The sequence below is a fragment of the Ischnura elegans genome, chromosome 10 (assembly GCF_921293095.1).
Source record: "Ischnura elegans chromosome 10, ioIscEleg1.1, whole genome shotgun sequence".
In the NCBI taxonomy this organism is placed as follows: Eukaryota; Metazoa; Arthropoda; class Insecta; order Odonata; family Coenagrionidae; genus Ischnura; species Ischnura elegans.
Window position 1 is genome coordinate 57,914,946 of NC_060255.1, and position 19,309 is coordinate 57,934,254.

General features: G+C 38.5%; 1 protein-coding gene across 8 annotated transcripts in view; it reads right to left on the minus strand.

Moving 5' to 3' along the window:
• Window positions 1–206: 206 nt before the first annotated feature.
• The window catches only part of LOC124166354 (KH homology domain-containing protein 4-like), a 72,223-nt gene continuing 53,120 nt past the window's right edge, over window positions 207–19,309 (minus strand). For all 8 annotated transcript variants that reach the window (XM_046543824.1, XM_046543826.1, XM_046543825.1 and 5 more), the window contains 3 exons: window positions 9,368–9,445; window positions 8,124–8,350; window positions 207–2,494 (listed from right to left, as the gene is read on the minus strand). In XM_046543824.1, coding sequence (XP_046399780.1) covers window positions 2,216–2,494; window positions 8,124–8,350; window positions 9,368–9,445 — 584 coding nt within the window. In that variant the 3' untranslated portion in view covers window positions 207–2,215. The remainder of the gene's footprint in view (window positions 2,495–8,123; window positions 8,351–9,367; window positions 9,446–19,309) is intronic.

The window sequence follows — 19,309 nt, forward strand, 5'->3', positions numbered from 1 at the left end:
GGGAGATTTTATTTCCTACTTCAGAACATCAGAAACACCTGTGCGGTCATTTTGATAGCTAAGATTTCAAACGGTCACCACTGCTTTATTTTTTACTGCAAAATAATTTCCTTTAGCAATATTTCATTACTTCACGAAGGCTGTATTTTGATGTCATGGCTTTAGGATAGGTCATTTTGTGTCTTCAAAACTAAATGACAAAGCAGTCACAAGTCATTAGCATGATTTATTTCAACAGTCAATAATTTGTACATAAGAACAATTATTGCAACCATAATAAACCATTGAAATACTCTCTGGCATTCCTTGAAAATATAAAACTTCAATGGATTATTAGAAATACCTTTATCCTCTTCACAGTCCTCACTGACAGTCACAGTCACTTAAAAGAGGAACATCAACATTTCCAAAAGGATCCGTGCGCACCTCACGCGGAAAGGCACCCCTCACTCAACATACAAATGAGCAACAATGAGAAAAAAAGAATGACGTCTACAAAAAAGGTATTACTTCGGTTTACTTGAAATACTTGGAACTAAGACACATCAAATGATGAAAATCCATCCCACTGAAGGCAGTATCCACTCACTGCTCTAAAACCAGCAAAAGAAAGCCACTGCTAATGATTCGACACACTCATCAAATCATTTGCTGCAGGATTATACACAATACGACTGCCACTAAACTATCCACCAATTATGTTATACAGAGATAAGAAATATCCAATTCTTGAGCTACAAAATATTGAATAAAAAACACCACTTGCTTTGGGATAAAAGAAGTCAAAAGACAAATTAAGCTGCGATTGGAAGTTATTGAGCTACTTCAAAAATCACACGAGTCAATCACCATAGTAAATATCCCTCAAAAGTGAGAGAGGATATAAATATTACAAACAAAATAACATTAAGAAGGGATAACAGTATACCTCACAATATGCTCTCAACTTTCTAATACACATACTGCATTTAGCATTGATTGCGGCAAAATATAGGTACCAACTGATAGCATGAAGTAGCAATCCCTGCATTTCTAGTCACAGCAATATGGACCCAAAAAAAGGAATCTATAAGGAAATACGCTCTATCACGCACACAGTGAGTGTGAATACTCTGTATTCATTGTTCACCCACCGGCTGCTTCAAACTAACGGCACTTACAGAGAGGATTCACCCAAATGAAATGGAATTGAATTTAATGGAAATTGTAAAACAGTAATTCGAGGAGGAAAGGCAGTGGAGATGAAGATTACAAAGATGGATTGCCAACGACTCACGGAGGAGAAATGGGAGAAGTCAAACAGCAGTGCTCCAAGGGACATTCTTTCAGTGCAACACTCATCTCTACTTTCAAAAGTTTCAGTTTATTAGAAATGAGATTCTAAAATCCTCTGTTTTCCAGGGCAGCTATCTAGCCAAGGTCAAGAAGTGGTCCATTGAGTAGTTAAACCATTTTCTGTGCTTCAGTCATAACATCTATGAGTCAATGATAAAAACAACAATAAGATAAGAGGTAACATAACTTATGTTACAACATTTCCACGCTAGATAGCAATATAACTGCATGTATGTCCAAACGCCTTTGCAGAGTAGTACTGAGTATGTATACTACTTTGAGCAGTGAACACATTGTCTATGGGCGTTAGACCCATGAGGGGAGCATTGACTATGAAGTTGCAGCAATGTGATGCATCACTGACTAGAATTCAGATTCTGAGATGAAAGTTGGTCAACACCTCTGACTTGATGAGTTTTAGTGACAGCAAGGCTCATGACAAGCCTTAGATGGCTTTATTACAAAAAAGAAGCCAAGATTTTCTTCATATCCTATTTACAATTTGTACAACAATGCATAATTTATACAATAATATAAGACTAATCACATTCTTATTCAAAGGTTTGATGGAAGCATGTTCTATCCCATTCATACACACAAGTTTTGAGATTAGCTTAGAACCACTTTCCTTGAATCAAGAGAGAAAACTGTTGGACGATACAGAAAATGATGGTTTCCACACATATTTCAGGCATTTATCAGCCAATGCCATCCACCAGAGGGATAATTCATGGAAACATGCTCTACCCCATTCAAACACATTTACCGTGAAGCCACTCTCCTGGAATCACGAGATATAGAATACAAGTTGGACTGACATTAAGCAGATGGAAAGCTAGGCTTCATACACACGACTTTTCACCCACCCACGTCTGCCCTATCACTGTTGCACCATCCAGAAGGGGAGGGATGAGTTGTACTGGTATCCTGCAAATGCCGCCATGCCTTGCTGCTGCTGCTGTGGTTGCGGCTGCTGTTGGTACGAGGGAGGTGGCGGGGGTAAGGTGGGCTGGGCAAACATTGGTGCCTGGTGGTGGTGCATGTTGGGAGGAGGCTGTTGGCATGGTGACATGCCCTGGAAGGCCACGGCTGCATTACCAGGGGGCGAGGCTTGTTGGCCACCGCTCGTCCCCGACTGCCCCCCTGAAGACGTCACTACCTGCCAAGAGAGGGAGTCTTCTATTTCACTGAACCTCATTCACTGGGTGTGGATATTTAACCCGCCGTGACTCGCGCGGGGTGTCCCAGGCACCCCAGCGTCTTGTTTTGGTTAGAGTTCGTTTCGGGTCTAGTTTTATGGTCTCATCTTTTCAGTAGCTGAGTTTAGGGATATTTCCTAGCCGTCCTGGAAAATTGGTTAGTTTCTTTCCGTTTTCGGCCGAGATCAGACGCTTTTGTGAAGACAGTGCGCATCCCGTCGGAGCGAAATTTTCGAGTGTTGGGTTCATGCTTGAATGTGTGCCGTAAACTTTTTTGCGTTTACTTGTTTTTGTGTTCATTGGATCCTCTACTGAATACTGCCGCGAAGTATACTTCGTTCTTTTATTTGGTGAGTCTTTTCACTTACAATTATAAAATTTATCTTATTTTTACAATCATTATTTCGATACCTAATGCTTCATTACGTTTTATAAATTTTCAACGCTTATTTCACCATTATTTTTCGTTACTTCATTATTTCAAAGGAGACTATACGCAATATTTCTTTTATTTTTTCATTTTAGGGAAGAATTTCATCCCAAAATTCGTATAACTTTTTTCTCTTAGAAGTGACTGCTAGTGGGAAGCCTAGAAATTCTCTAGAGACCTCGAGGTAAGTTCATGTCATTTTCAATTTCTGATAAATGAAAAATTTAATTTTTAGGAATCACTGAAAATCATTCAGAAACTTATATAAACTATATTTTCCCTTAGATGACCTATTTACGATCAGAGAGGGAAATAGAAACTGCTCTTCTGCTTTCCAGTGGACTATCCGAAGAGGAAGAATTTGATTCAGACACTGAATTCTCTTCAGCTTCAGCACAGGAATCGGAGCACGACACATGTAGCGATCAGGACATCAGTGATTCAGAGACTGAGTATACAACTGTGACTAACGATAATTTTTTAACGGGCAAAGGTCGAGTGACAAAATGGAGTACCTCTGAGCCACGACGTAATGTTCGAACACCAGTTCATAACATTGTATCTCAGGCAGCTGGCTTCAAGGGAAATAAGAATGATATAAATTCTCCGCTAGATTGTTTTGACATAATTTTTGATGAGAACATCTGTCACATAATTGTAAATAGTACAAATATCAAACTTGCAGAAAAGCGCAAAATTATTCTCGAGAAAGAGATGCTAAGCCAACAGACGAATCTGAAATCAGATGTCTCATTGGTCTGCTTTTTTATTTAGGGGCAAACAAATCAGGTCGCCAGAACTTGAAAGATATGTGGGATCAAGATGGTTTGGGTGTGGAGATATTTAGGGCATCAATGAATTACCAGAGGTTTAAATTGCTGCTTCAATGTCTAAGATTTGATGACATCAGAGACAGAGAAAATAGGAGAAAAACTGATAAATTGGCTACGATAAGAAAGGTATTTGAAATGTTTATCCGTAAATTTGAACAATTGTACAACATCGGTGAGTTTGCTACAGTAGATGAGCAATTAGTTCCTTTTCGGGGTAGATGTTCTTTCCGCCAATATTTACCAAATAAACCTGCAAAGTACGGCATAAAAATATTTGCACTTGTAGATGCTACTGTGTATTACACGCAAAAAATGGAGGTTTACCTAGGTATTCAGCCAGATGGTCCTTTTAGAGTAGACAACAGCCCAAAGGAGGTTGTAAAAAGGATTGTCAGTCCAATTTTGGGAACGGGGAGGAACATTACAGTGGACAATTGGTTCATGAGTGTGCCACTTTTGGAAGATCTACTTCTAAGAAAACTTACTATTGTGGGGACCATTAGGAAGAATAAGGCAGAGCTTCCCCCTGAAATTGTTTTTGTCAAAAATAGAGATGAGTATAGTAGCATTTTTCTCTTCAGGAAAAATATGACTCTTGTGTCATATATTCCTAAAAAGAAGAAAAACGTCCTCATGATTTCGAGTATGCACAGCGATATTAGCATTGATCCGACCACAGGTGAGAAAAAAAACCGGAAATGATATCCTTTTACAACTCTACGAAAGGTGGTGTAGATACGGTAGATGAAATGTGCGCTACCTATAGTGTTGCCAGAAACACAAGGATGGCCTATGGTGGTTTTTTATCATTTGATGAATACATTGGGCATCAATGCGTTCGTTATTTTCAGGAACTTACATCCTGAAATTAAGACCAATAGAAGAACATTCCTCCGAGAAATTGCTAAAGGCTTAACAAAACCTTTTATTGCCCAGAGAAGTACACAAAAAAATTAGGAAAACGTTAGAGAAATACGGAGAGCCATCAATATCGGAGCCACAGGAAAAGCGGAGAAGAGGAAGTGGAAGGTGTGTAATTTGCCCCAGAGCCAAAGACATAAAAACTAAATTGTTTTGTGAAATTTATGAAAGGAATATGTGTGCATCGCACATGTTGAAAGTATGTAGTGAGTGCTTGGAAAATATTAAAAAATAGTTTCATGAAGGAATTCGTGTAAATGATTTTTTCGTGTCATTCATCAGCCCTTCCAAATGTCAACTGAGGCTATACCAACTTGCTACAATTCGTAAATATTTTCTGTCTCATTTTACACATAATAATATCTAAAGTTGATCAAAATGCAACTATCCCAAAGGAGCATATGAATATTGATCAATAATAGCGAGGATTTCGCAGGGAAATTTTTGTGGTAACTATCGTGATGTCTGCATGCACAAAGTAACGAAGACAAATCTTGTTTAGAGAAGTAAAAATTCATATTTGAATTGCCGAATGGAGAGCAAACTTCTCTTTTACTGGGATACAGAGACCGCCAGAACAAAAGGATTTATTGCAGGGTAAACTTCTCAGCAAAGAGAGTAGGGAAGACCTTCACCCAGATCCTTTCCGGCCTAAGCCCAAAACATTTCCGAAATCCGAATGACCCTGACTCAGCTGCGTACAAAGGAAAGAGAATCTTTCCCCCTCTGTCTACCACCGCTTCATTTGTGAAACCTTTTTATTGCTTCCAGTCTTGGGTGCGTAGGGGGGTTTTCACACTTCTTGCTGCGGTATTTGCCATACCCTGTCCTTCCCCAAGCCTGGCGTGAGTCATGACGAAAATTCGAGATAGTCGGTCATAACATGACATACTAGGGCACAATGAATGGCGTGAGTAAGAACCCGTGTAGGGGGTTCTTGTGCGTGAGAAATAAACAACGGAAGGAGTAGTCCAGATTTTCCAATCGTTGGTATAGTCTATCCAAACAGGGAAGGCGGGTAAGAGATTAGGCACCGCTCGAGGTCCAACCATAGCTTCCTACCTGCCATCCGCCAAACAATAGCCGGGGTCTGGTAGACCGCTTTTGCTATAATTAGTCATGAATTGCACTCCACTCTGAAATATTACTGCATATAAATAAGCGTAATTTGTATTTTTTTACAGTTTTGATTTCTACGTGTAATTTCATGAAAAAAGAGTGTAAACAGGACGGAGCTATGTCAAGTAGTTATGCAACACTTAGTGGTTTTTTTTGCAACCGCTATGTAAGTGTTACATAACTAATGGACGTAGCTCCGTCGTATAGAGACTCTTTCTTCATGAAATTATACGTAGAAATCAAAGATATAATAAAAAATTACATATCACGCTTACTTTATGAGATAATTTTTCTGAGTGGAGTGCGATTCGTGACTCATTATATCGAGCGTGATCGACTGGACCCCGGGTAATTTTTGGCTGACGGCAGGTACGCGGTTATCGTTGGGCCCTCGATCCCTGCCAAATCTCTTACCCATCCTTCCTTATTTGAACAGACTACAGGTCCACCCTCGATTTCCGAAAAGATACAGCATTTCCCAGACAAATTTGGAATTTATAGACTAGAAGATTATTCAGAATTTTCCCACTTGAAAGAGCCAGTGATTGAGATAAAATTCTTCAAAAATACTTTTCAGAATCATTATTAACAACGTAGAACACTATTTGATCGTTATAACAAATGTAAAAAACCCTAATCATCAAATCATTTCCATAAGCTCAAAAGCAGGCAAATCGCTAGACTCGCGGCCGGTTTTTCCATCAAATAATCAAAATTCAATTCATATAAAATATTGAAACGAAGTAACGTATAAAATTATTTAGCCAGGTAATGCAATTTGTTAATTTATGTGAACAAAATTATTATTGCTTTAATTAGAATACAGCCAATATGTAAGAATGTTTACAAATTGTATCAACGTCCGCATCTTTTGTACTTCAAATTCTTTTGAAAATTAACAAAAGTACAACAAAATATTCCTATGCGACAATTATTCATATCAAACAAACCAATATTATCAGGAGTTATAAAAGGATAGGTAAATAGCAAAAATTAAGGCAAAATACAATTAAACAATTGAAAAAAGCGAAAAAAACGAGTGGGGTGTCAGAAACACCCCACGCGAGCTCTCACGTTCGTATTTAGGGCGCGAGTCACGGCGGGTTAAAAAAATCCTGAGATTTCCAAGTTTTCCATGGGAATTCCTTGATTTTACTGGGTGCTATCCAGTCCTAAACATCAGCATTTTTGACTAATTTAACATGAAATAGTGCACTCTCAGTATCATATACTTTGAGTGAAAAGTAAACGAATACATTAGTGACTACTACACGTTGCTACACTCATAAGCTAACTTGGTAAAAAAAATTAATGGATACCCGTCGTGATATGGTGATAAGGGAGCTGGAGAGAATATTTTGGTTGCCAAGACAGCTTTATTTTCAATGTGTGTTTTATAAGTTGATTATATAGAATATATAATCCTACTCCTAAATATTCACACACATTACTGTGCTAAATTTCAATCATTGCAATGGGACCTAAGAATAGTATAACATTTGAGATGAAGCTGAATTTTCATCAACGGTGGGTGTGGTGGCACTCCATTTGTTGGGATTTTTTTTTTACTCACAGGAAATGCATTTCATTTTTCTCACTTCAATGATCCTAGGGATCTCAATACATGCAAAACTGTTTGTTTGAATGTTTTCAATTCCCTCCTCAAGCACAAGTGGCATCTCTTTCCAACTCATCATCAATAGAATACACGATTCAATCCACAGGGTACCCACACAAATTCAATCGGAGTGTGTTGAATGATTTTTTATATAGACTGCGTGACTTTGCGTTCATCGACGTGACACAAGCGGAAAAGAGAGACAGTCAAACTTCGAGAACACCAACTTATTTATTCTGGTTACCAACCAAACTATTCCGACAATTAACAATCGATAGTATCGATACACCCAGTATCACAAATACATATGTAATATATACATTACCAAATTTATGTATTCATATTTTCCAACACTCCCTGAGCAGTATGAAAGGAAAATTGTAAATGTTGAATATGTTCAAAGTAACGATCAGTTAGCAGATATTTTTACAAAACCTTTGTGTAAGGACAAGTTTGTTAGATTTAGAACATTATTGAATATTGTGTCTTCTATTTCAAAGTAACAGTGAGTTATGTTTTTTCTTTGTGTTCTTACTGTTTTTTAAGGAAGAGTTATCACAAATAGTGGGAGTGTTGGAAAATATGAGTACATAATTTTGGTAATGTATATATTACATATGTATTTATATTTTCCAACAGAGTGCTTCACCCATGAGTGAGCTACATACCTGTGTGGACGCCGTCACCGAGGTGGACGAAGGACCATACATCTGCGGCTTGGACGAGTAGTGCGAGAAGGTGGTCTTGGGGGGAGCGTACGAAGGGGGAGGTGCCCCCACACCAGACGAGTACGGCGTTGTGCTGTTTCCACTCTGAGACTGCTGGCTCTGTGGATCATCCGTGCCACCAGTTGTACCCACGGCACCACTTTGGTCCTCTTCATCGGAGCCATAGCCTGAAGAGGAAGACAACGTGAGCATTCGTTCAAAGAGAAAGATTTCACAATGTGCAAGGTGTGTGCAAAAAACGTATTTATTGCAGAGCGGATAATTAGCCTTGTCTGGACAGCATGTTTCCTGGAGCAATATATCGTTCACTTGCTTCTGAATGAAGCCTGTCCGAATACTGAATTGGTTAGCCAAAGCATCTAGTCTGTAGCCTAAGTTCGTTGCAACCATCACAGCAAGCTTGAAGAGTACTAGAGGGATGGGATACAGTAGAGACTCTGCATCTATACCACAAACAAGGTTTATGCAGTTAGGAAAAATCGTTTTTTTTTTTTTTTTTGGGAAATCAGTGCGATTGTAGAAAAGTGTAGGAACTAACAAAAAATATGGTCCAAGGCCTTTAGATCAACCTTTGACCCTCACTCACCCTTTGTATGGAGCATTTTTGCAGGAGATTCGTTAAGAAGGGTCTTGCTGATAACCACACACTCTCAGCACCAATCTTTTTTGACTCTTCCTAGCAAGGACTCTGCATTATCTCGGACTCCGAGGGTAGTTGGACTTCAACTACCCTCGAGGGTCGAGGGAGAGTCGAGAGTCTGAGGGAGTCCAACTACCCTCCCAGGGCCTGCAAGGTGCATGATACAGGAAGAATTCAATGCTTCCCGTATCATACACCTCCAAGTGATGAGCTATTGCTACTACTTCCTGATTGTTTTCCCTCTATGGGTAAATCCTATTTGTTAGGGGATTTTTTATCTGCTTACTACAACATTAAGTTACATTACCTCATTAAAAAAAAAATTAGACCCTTCTTTCTCAGAAATTTTTTAGCTATCAAACATTAGTTATATCTTCTGGTACATACAAACCCCAAGAAGTTACCTCTCACAATTGAATAAAAACTTCCATTAAGTTCAGAGTGCAGTCTCTGATTTAGTAGCCACAGAGGATCAAATAAGGAAATGCATTACATTAATTTGAAATAATTATTCCTCCATTGTTTTTTGTCCACAACCACTCACCCGATACAGAGCTCAATGACCCCTTGTGCCTCTTCAGCTCAGGCTCTCCCGAGCCAACTGTCGATGGCCTCTTCTCACCTGAAATGTCCAAAGCAGAGCGTGAGCAGTATGAGAGTGACATACAACCCCAATACTCCCTCAAATCATATCATAACAACCTGCTACTTAACCACGGCTCTTGAGCAAACACAGCACATCTTGATGTGTTCCATCATCATCGTCTACTACGTGGACGAAATACGAATTCTTTACGTAAGGATTCATGCCTACATAGGTTTGTGTGTATAAAAAAATGAGCTTAGGGGCGAATATTATGGACGCCACTAGATAGACCATTGTACATAAATGTTATGAATGCCTTCATGCACCCAACCTTTAAGACAAAGAGGATATCTTCTTGGAACCACAGTATGTATACTTCCACGTTTAATAGATATGATAGCAAAAGAGAGATACAAAACCTAATGGATCAATGTATTTTTCTCTAGAGACAATATTGGACTTTTACAATACTTAAGCTACAATCAAAGCACTCCAAGCATTTATTTAAATAATAGTGCTATTTATCCACTTAATAATTGGTGTCCAAGCACACCCAGACACACACACCATGAAGATGTATCTACATTGGCCTTAGCCAAATATTTCTCCTTTAACTTTTCGCAAACATATTTCTGGATATACGTAGTCCTCATTGAGAGTGTACAAAATGAAATACCCTGAAAAATATTTCTGGCTTTGATGTACTAATTCATACACATTCGTATACTCCAACCAAAGAAATTTGCATTTTCTCTTTGAAACTCTTGAAGATGCTGCATATTTACTGAATGGTTTTGTAATTAAAAACAGGAATACATAGAGAAGTACTCGGTGGTGATAATTTCTACAAAAAATTAAACTCGCACAAGGCAGATTGACATAATGCAGACGAATTATGACCTTGGTTTAGGGTCTGTCTGTTCTGGATGGATCATAACTCGATATATTGCAAATGGATCCTATGTGCCAAGAAATTGGGTGAGGGGGCCATGTACTGAGGGCACTAACAGAGGAGTGGAAAGAGGGAAGGCCTAAAGGGAAAATTGGAAAAAATCATACATGTATCAAGCCTTTGCTGTGCAAAGTGAATTACATGATGAACTTTTACCAGTTTCCCAGCCTTTGAGAGGCAAAGAGGAAATGGTTATTCTCAGAATGACGATCAGGGTGCATTAAGCAGATGACTTTGGCCTCTCCAAAAGAAAGCAGGAGACATCCACTAAGGGCGACAAAACATGTCAAGTGAAAATTTATCATTAACCCATTAGTAAGAAAATAAGAGAGCTGTGAGCACAAGAAAAAATGTGTGTGGAAATTCGCAAGGGGTTTCTCTACTTATAATATGAACGGCTAAGTTTGAGTACAATTTTTTGGGAAGTTGAGAGAACAGAAGAAAAAAACATGTACGTATACTTTTAATACAAAATTGATGAAGAAAAATGATATCTTAGAGGATGCCATGAACCGGTTGCATACATTTTATTAGACATGAAATTTGAAAGAATGCTCGATAATTGGAAATCGTCGAAAGAAAAATAAATGCATTAAGGCCTGGTTACATTATACATTAAATTGCATGAGGTAATGTTTAAATGCATGATCCAAATTTAAACAGGTCCTCTTTTCTGTTCATGCATTCGTAGAAGTTGGGTGGCTACATTGTACATTTTTGCATTCATTCGCACCTTCATTAATTTAGACATTAACTCATGTGTGTGAATGCATTATGTAATCAAGCCTTTCTAGCATTTTATGACCAGTAATTAACGGCGTAAGTATGAAATTGACAGAAAATATTAATGCTGTTGCTGAGATTAAACTAAGTAAGAAAGGTTTGGTGGAAAGAAGCTATCAATCAAGGAAGATAAGTGACCTTGTATGGGAGTAAAATGCACAAAACAAAAGAAGGAAAGGCCCGAGGGCGAGGAGGAAGTAGAGTTCCCTTGGAAACAGAAGAGAGGCAGACAAACATCAGTTGAGGAAGCAAAGGAGGAAAGAGAAATGTGAAAATGATGGATAGAGTGAAGGAGAGCAAGGACGAGGCGCATCAGTGAAGGTTAGAGGGAGGAATACCAGTTGATGATAATGACGTACAAATGCAGGAAACCAAAAATGGCTTCACTCACGCCTTGGCGCTTTCCTTGTACACAGAGGCGGTGGCCTAGCCACAGGGGAGGGTTTTCTCAGTTGCAACCCCCCCTTGAGCTTTAAAGAGGTGCCAAAAATGAGTGAGATGGCCTAAATAAATATAAAAATACTTTCTTCTTATAAATACTCAAACAAAATTATTGTTTTTGAGTCTTAAAAATCATGTTTTCAACATCAAAAATCTTTGGACCCCCTTTGCCCTGGGGTGATTCCCATACACCCCGGAAGGGTCCCAAAATCTCTGGGAAACCCCACCCATTTCAAAATCCTGGCTACACTATTGCAAAGAGGCTACCACATTCGTCAACGAGTGTCACACACACTTAACTCTCTAACTGCTACACACATACTCATACACTGATCAATTTCTTCTAAGAAATGTAAGCCATAATATAAAGTAGAATCTGCAACGCATCTGTGCTGGCATTTTTTGGCGACAAGTTTTGGTCCTAAAAGGACCCCACCAATCTGCTGGATGTCATGTACTAAATTCTTAAAACATTTTTGATATTTTAATGCACTTAATATCCAAAATATAGCAAAAACAACAGTATTTTTCTTGTAGGATTCCAGATTTTATCCCCTGTACTTCAACTATTGTGCCTCCTCATTAACTTCCATCTTACTTTACTTAAGGTCACTTTCACTCATCAATACCTCACTGAGCCAGATAGCAAATTTCTTACGGCTTGGAAAACTTCTTGCTTCCTCGCTAACAAGAAAATAGACCCAAATCCTCTCAAAGAGCAATCACAGAGAAACTTCTCAATTTTTACAGCTTCTCTGAAACACAATTCGAATTTCATCAGGAAAATTTTTATCCTACCCAACAATTTTTCTCTCAGAATGATTATCTTTCCGAATGATTTCAATTTCAAATAGAGTACAAAATAATGGTTGCATATGTGACGCATATAATAATGCTTTAATGCAAAAATCTATAGTATTATGAAAGAAGCTGAGCAAAGCGGAGTCACTATGCCCCAGCTAGCCAAGGCAGAGGAGCTGTGGAGTGGGTTCTAATGCGTATGGACTTGAGTGGATAGATCCACATTAGGTTGACTCAGCACATTAAGTGTAGAGGACACACAGAGGCAGCAGAGTAAAAGGCATTGCCCATTTTGTAAGGCTCTAGTCACAGCTATATGCACACTGCAACCATGCTAAACATCCTATCATTATGTGGCTCACACCTTTACCTATCACCTTATCATTAAGGTACTGTGATTATTCACCATTTAAATCTTTTGCAAATAAATCTAGAAATTGAAACACACGCTATGAAAACAATTTAAAATATCTATCAATTCAAGAAATGAAAAAGCAACACGCAAATCACCCACTACGACTCAGTGGGCGGAGATCAAATTTTGTACGCATTTTTGTTACAGGACTTCAGCTGTAATTAAAATCACTCTTATAGCAAATATTCATCTCAGTATATATGTAATTAAAAGTTTGTGCCTCCCATGACAATTGAAATTGAAAATGGCCATAGAAATATTTAAAATGATAATGATTACTCATCACCGACAAAAACCATCAATCCAACTGAGAAATAAACTACTATTAAAAGTAAAGTGGCCTATAAAAAAACCCACTGCCTGTAAAACTATGTGCCATCTCAGATATGCCTAAGCTCATGATTTGCTGATGCTCACTTCAAGTAATATATATATACCCCATAAATTCAAATACAAATGGTGTATTCTTTTTTTTTCCTCAAAATATGAAAATATGTAATGAGTATCACCTCAGTAAAATATGTAGCCGGCTTGAATATATTTCTGTCAAAAATAATTAAAATGGTGACTTGTAACTCACTCTCTGTAAATTATGCCCACATCATTTCAGGATTACTTGTACATTTTGTCTGAAAGATTATCAACTTCCAAACTTTCAAACCTTGTAGTGCATCATCATAACCCTTTTAGACTAAGACCATGTTCCCTTAATGCTCCCAGCTATACAACTAACAGGAACTTACAGAAAGACACTCAGGACATGGGCCCTAAAATATGTGAGGACCTGAAAAAGTAAATCTTTTAAAGTTATTAATAGTTCAACACTTAGTATGAGAAAAAAATCCTTAAGAGTTAGTCACTGAGGCTGAACAGAACTTCAAACTCTACACCTTCTATGCACTATGATTCAGTTACAACCTACTTTTATCATCCAGACACTTAGCTGCTCTAGAGTGTGTCAAAACAGAGGAAAGAGAAGCGTGAAAATAACGTAGAAGGGAGGTATACAGGAACAAGGGTTAAAACTTGGCAACTCAAAACATCAACAAGAAATGAGACATATCTTCTCACCATGCTTTACAAGTGAAGTACTTTTGAGATAGTCATGAACGTACAAAATAGTATCTGGTTAGAATGGGATATAATTACCACAACCCTGCAAAATTTAAAAAGGAGCTGATGTGTATGTAAATGCAGCTGAGATAAGTAGCGAGTAGCACTGATATATCAGTGAAAGAATGAGGCCATAGTCACAGGATTTGAGCTCGCTAAGCAGAAGTGCACTAAAAAGGAAATCTGAATAAAATGATTGTTATGACAACACCGACCGAATCCATTAAAATATGCACACACACATATTCAAACAAATACTAATTTTTTAAACATGTATAATAAATTAACTGAGAGACACAGACATAAGCACACACAAAAGCTGAACATGTGAAGGGGATCTGTCAATTCGGTATTTGTCCCTGATTGTCCAAGAACAGCACAGGAAACTAATGGGATGATGATCCAAATGCAACTTAAAACAAAGTTACAAGTACAGTTAATATATTGTGGGGAAAACAAAAAGGCGAAAATCAATCTCAAAATGTGGTGTGAGACATGGAGCAAACTGATACATTTTGGGGGTAATGTAGGTCGTGAATGTACACAAGCAAAAATACAATCACCGACAGTGGAACACACGTGGTTTGGGGAAACGATCAGTACTGTCAATTCAGCTTCATCTCTATAAATGATTATAACTACTTGGAACGCTTGCCCAGTGGCAAGCACAGATCACAACCTGCAAGCCAGACAGAGAGAAAAGAGGGCACTTGTCCAAAAGGGCAAAGCACTCCCCTTATGATGACTTGGCATTCGTTGCGCAATTGTATTCAGAGAGAGAATATTGCATTGGGGCAATGGATTGGGTGGGGCGATAGATCACAATGCCACGTCAAGATTAATTTAATTCCTCCCACCCTCTGGAAAAAGGAATAATCAGAGAAGCATGATATTAAGCATTGTTTCACAAAGTTATATACATTAAAATAACAACTTAACCACTTAGTACTGCAACTATTTTCATGGAAAAAATGGAGCTATGAGTCATAATCATCAAACAATTTTAGTATACTTTCAAGGATCTTGAAACATTGAATGCATTAAAACCACTGTGGGCCCATTTCTTATGCAACAGCACTAATTACCAGCTATGAAAGTAAATGAAAGGACATTATACACGGCATGTATAAGTTAATCCCACCACTATCCATGTCCTAAATAATAGAAACAAGAAATAAGTGAAAAATCAAGTAAAAAATTGAATGGCGAAGAATCAAAAACCTGCAAACACCCACAAGGAACCATATTTTAAAAAAATATGCCAGGAGTTTCTCAAATCGACAACAAATGGCCATGAAGGAAAAATTCATAGCAACTGGGCCACATTCAAAATTCTATCAAACCAACTCATCATGAAAATCAACACATATATCAATGGGAGAATTAAAAAGTACAACAAATACTACAGACTAATAAGTTAATGGTTCCACTCCAGGAAAGTTGAAGTCGGTAAACCAGGAGTAAAACGTGAATATTCTGAGAAAACCAACATGATACCACTACCACCACCAATGGGACAAGGGCCGTCTCAAATATAACACAGCCACGGCACAGCAAAATGAACACTTGGAAAGGAGCCGCTGATAGTTACATTACTACTCCAGTCTCCCTAGAGTGGCACCATTGCAAAAATAGCGGAAGGTACAGCAAGAAATGAGGCTCTTAGAAAAGGATGGAATGAGAAGCTATGAATGCAACTACTCATAACACACCTATCAAAGCAGAAATAGAGATTGTGAAGACAAACATTAGAGGAGACTGTTCTGAGAGTGGGAATGAATTTCTCTAGGAGTTGTCTGAAATAAAAATACCAATGAATAGATGATGCAGGGAATTGGGGGAAGTGGAACACATTCACAGCTCGCTCCTTCTCCCACTCAAGCACGCGCAACAAGCACACATTCCATGGATATCGTGTACAGCTTCACCTCTACAAATTACGCAAAGTCAATGGCAAAAAGCCACCGTGTTTCACTCAGGTCAAAGAATTAAAGTGCACCTACTGCGGTGGGGTGGTTCTATTTTTTTGTCGGTCCCAGATCTTGGTTTCGGTTCATAATTAAGAGTTTCATTTTTATTGCATACTTTTCAGGAATATTTAAAATTTTTGAATAGTATAATGAAATCTACACACAAACTGTTCTCACAGGTGAAAGGTACTATAACATACCTCTATTTAAAGAAAGTGATGTAAGTTATGCTAGAGAATGATTTCAAACTGCACTTTGCTCAAACTATTTAAGTGATGACTCCCATTGGCTCTGGTATTTGAAGGCGACTGACAGCTGAGGTCATTAGGGAAGGAAGGGTGGAGAGAAATCTGGCATTGACATTAGCCTGCTCTTAACGAAAGGCACCAAGAGGACCATGGCTTAACATCCTATCTGACGGACGGAGCGTTGCACTTGAAATGTCCTAATTAGGCTGGGAGCCGCTGGAGACTCTGAGGCTGCGCGCTAGGCTTAGATTGCTTGAACAATTGAGAATGGATATCTTGAAGAGCGACACAGAGAACATAATATTAGAGCCACACTGTATTTCCAGGTCCGATAGAAGTGATAAATTAAGAGAGATGTTTTGCCAAATGGATAGATATGGGAATTCGTTTTTCCCCCAAACCATAAAGGACTTTAATAAACGCTAGTCCCTACTTCATTAGAGCACTTCATTTTTTTATGTGTAAATGGCTGGTGTCCTAACACCCCCTGCCACATGCCTTTTAGGCGGCTTGTGGGGTATTATGTAGATAACATTCAAGTAGGGATCAGGCACACACTGAAAATTCTCTGCCACTGCCAGGATTTAAACCCGAGCCCACAAGGTGGGAAGCCAACACTCTAGCCACCACACCAACCCGATCCCCCATTGGCTCTGGTTAATATAAAATAAGTGATGTGGCATACACATTAGAATTTTTATCTCTATGAATTCAGCCTAAAAATGATATGCAATTAGATAGAAAACTGATTTTCTCACAGGTCAACAATATCGGCAATAAAAGTCATGGGAAACTTTTTTCCTCATAGTAACTCCAAACCTATTCAGGAGGACCAGAGGAACCCTAGACTAAATAAATGTTCCATAATACTCCACAACTTTTACTTCACCTGTCTAGTTAAAACATATGAGCACAATTCTCAAGGAACTCCTTTGGTGCTCAATCCAGTAGGGCAAATAAAAAGGGTGGAGCAAGCCTACACATACAAATCTCACATCTTAAACTTCCACCCAGTAACAGTCAAGATTATGTACATGACTGAGACAGAATGTACAATACCAACAAAAATACCACCCCCAAGAGAGAATCATTTGGCAGAGACCCAGGGAAACAGAAAAATCAAATATGCCAGAAACATCTGATATTCCAGCTATGATTTATTTACAATGTATCGATGAGACCTGATTTGCGAGGATGACACTGCACATGTAGAGGTTTCACTGTACACTAGCAAGGAGGTGGTGAGAAAGGGAAATTGTGGACATCTAACAAACCAGGATCAGACATGAGCATACCAGAGAAAGGAAAAAGAGTAGTAAAAAAAGGTCTTGGTGCGTGCCTGGTTCAGAAGTCTGCACAAATCATTCAGTTCAAGAACCCATTCTATGAATTTCGGTGAGATTTATGAACGAGAGATGCCACAGCAAAACCAATTGTAACATCACAGGTCCTATACCCCAGATTAAATCAAAAAGAACTTCAGATATGAGTGGTGATCAAGAGGCCAAAATTAAAGAGCAATAAATGAATGTTCAAACAAGTATGTATGTAGATAGATATGTTAATTTTAAGGCAAGCTAGCCCTGAACTGTTTACGACATTTCAAACAAATTCTCTCCATGCTCATCCCCCGGACAAGTGAACTTGAAAGAGCATGGCCAACAACAATAGTTTGTCTAAGTTCTCATGATACCACAAGGGGGCATTCCCTCCCTCTACCGGATCCATGGAAACCAAGTAAAATTAACATAAATGGGCCTATCCGAGAGGTAAAATGGTTCTATAAGGAATCGATGCAATTTTAAAGGCCAATTCACCATTCATATGTATTCAGCGATCAATTTCATTTACATCTCATGACATAAATTTTCCCAAAATCCATGGACCAGATTCCCTAAAATTTCCTTCAATTTTCCAACCCATAACGAACCTGACTGAGCAAAGAGCCACCAAGTGGTAGGTGAGCTGGATGAGAGAGAATGCCGATGTATGCGCATGTATGTAGGACAGCATGAGGAAGGTACAGTGGCAAAGAATGAAATGAGAAAATCGCATCGATACGGCTTGTGCAAAGCTTCTAAACCCAACACACCCAATGTGATGCCAAGAGCACTAACCTTCTACGTGAGAAAGCTAATGACCTTCCGAGTAGTACAAACAACCAGTTAATCACCAAGCCAAATTCAAAGAGCTAAGGGGAGACACCATGGGGCCTAAACTGATGGGTGTGGAGGATCTAGAGTTTGGCATTTGATGTTCTTTGCAAGCCAAAAACTCCCATATTCTCAGGTTTTACTCTACGTCAGACTATATGTACTACAAATTCCACACACAGTCTAATGAAGACCTGAGAAGAATTTATTCCGTTAATATGGAGAACACACTAACTTTTAATAACTCTGGCTTAACCATAACTGGTCGAGCATTTGAACCATGAACATCACTGATGCCAAACTCTAATGAAGCAAGGACACCAGGCAACCCAAACTTAATTGTTTGTGGCATGACCATCAAAGATAAAGGGAGATATCACAGTACAGAAAACATATTTCCTCAAAAAATATATTTTCCTTTCAACTTAAAAAAAGAACTGAGTACACTTACTTTGTGGTTGTGCCTCATCCGACTAAATCATAAAATGAACATAATAAGGGGGGGGGTGGTTTTGTTGAACTCAACAATACTCAGTGGTCGCACACAACAGTCTAGAGAGAGAACGAAGGGAAGAGGGGGGGGGGGGAAAGTTGACTGCAAGCGGACACAAGTGCCGATCCCACGACTCCACAAACATGTTCTAGCCCCAACCCCTGAACTACTATTGAGAATTGTTTCAGGCTTAATCTGTTGGAAATTTACCACAACAGTAAATTAAGTTACTGGCAATTTTCCACAAATGCTTCAATTTTACTTCACGACTGGTTTAAATACATTTTGTATTCATCCACTCCGATCCCACGATTTTCATTCCATTCCACCAGAAGGTAATACAAAATGTATTGAAACCAGTTGTGACGTTAAATTCAAATACTTGAGTAAAATTTCCAGTAACTTCAAATTTTCTCGATACAACTATTTAGATACTCTAGTTTTCTTTACATTCATTGAATGCATAGAAGATCAGATTGGATAGTAAATAGGAACGCAATAATTCCTTCCTATTCCTGGATAAGAATCAGC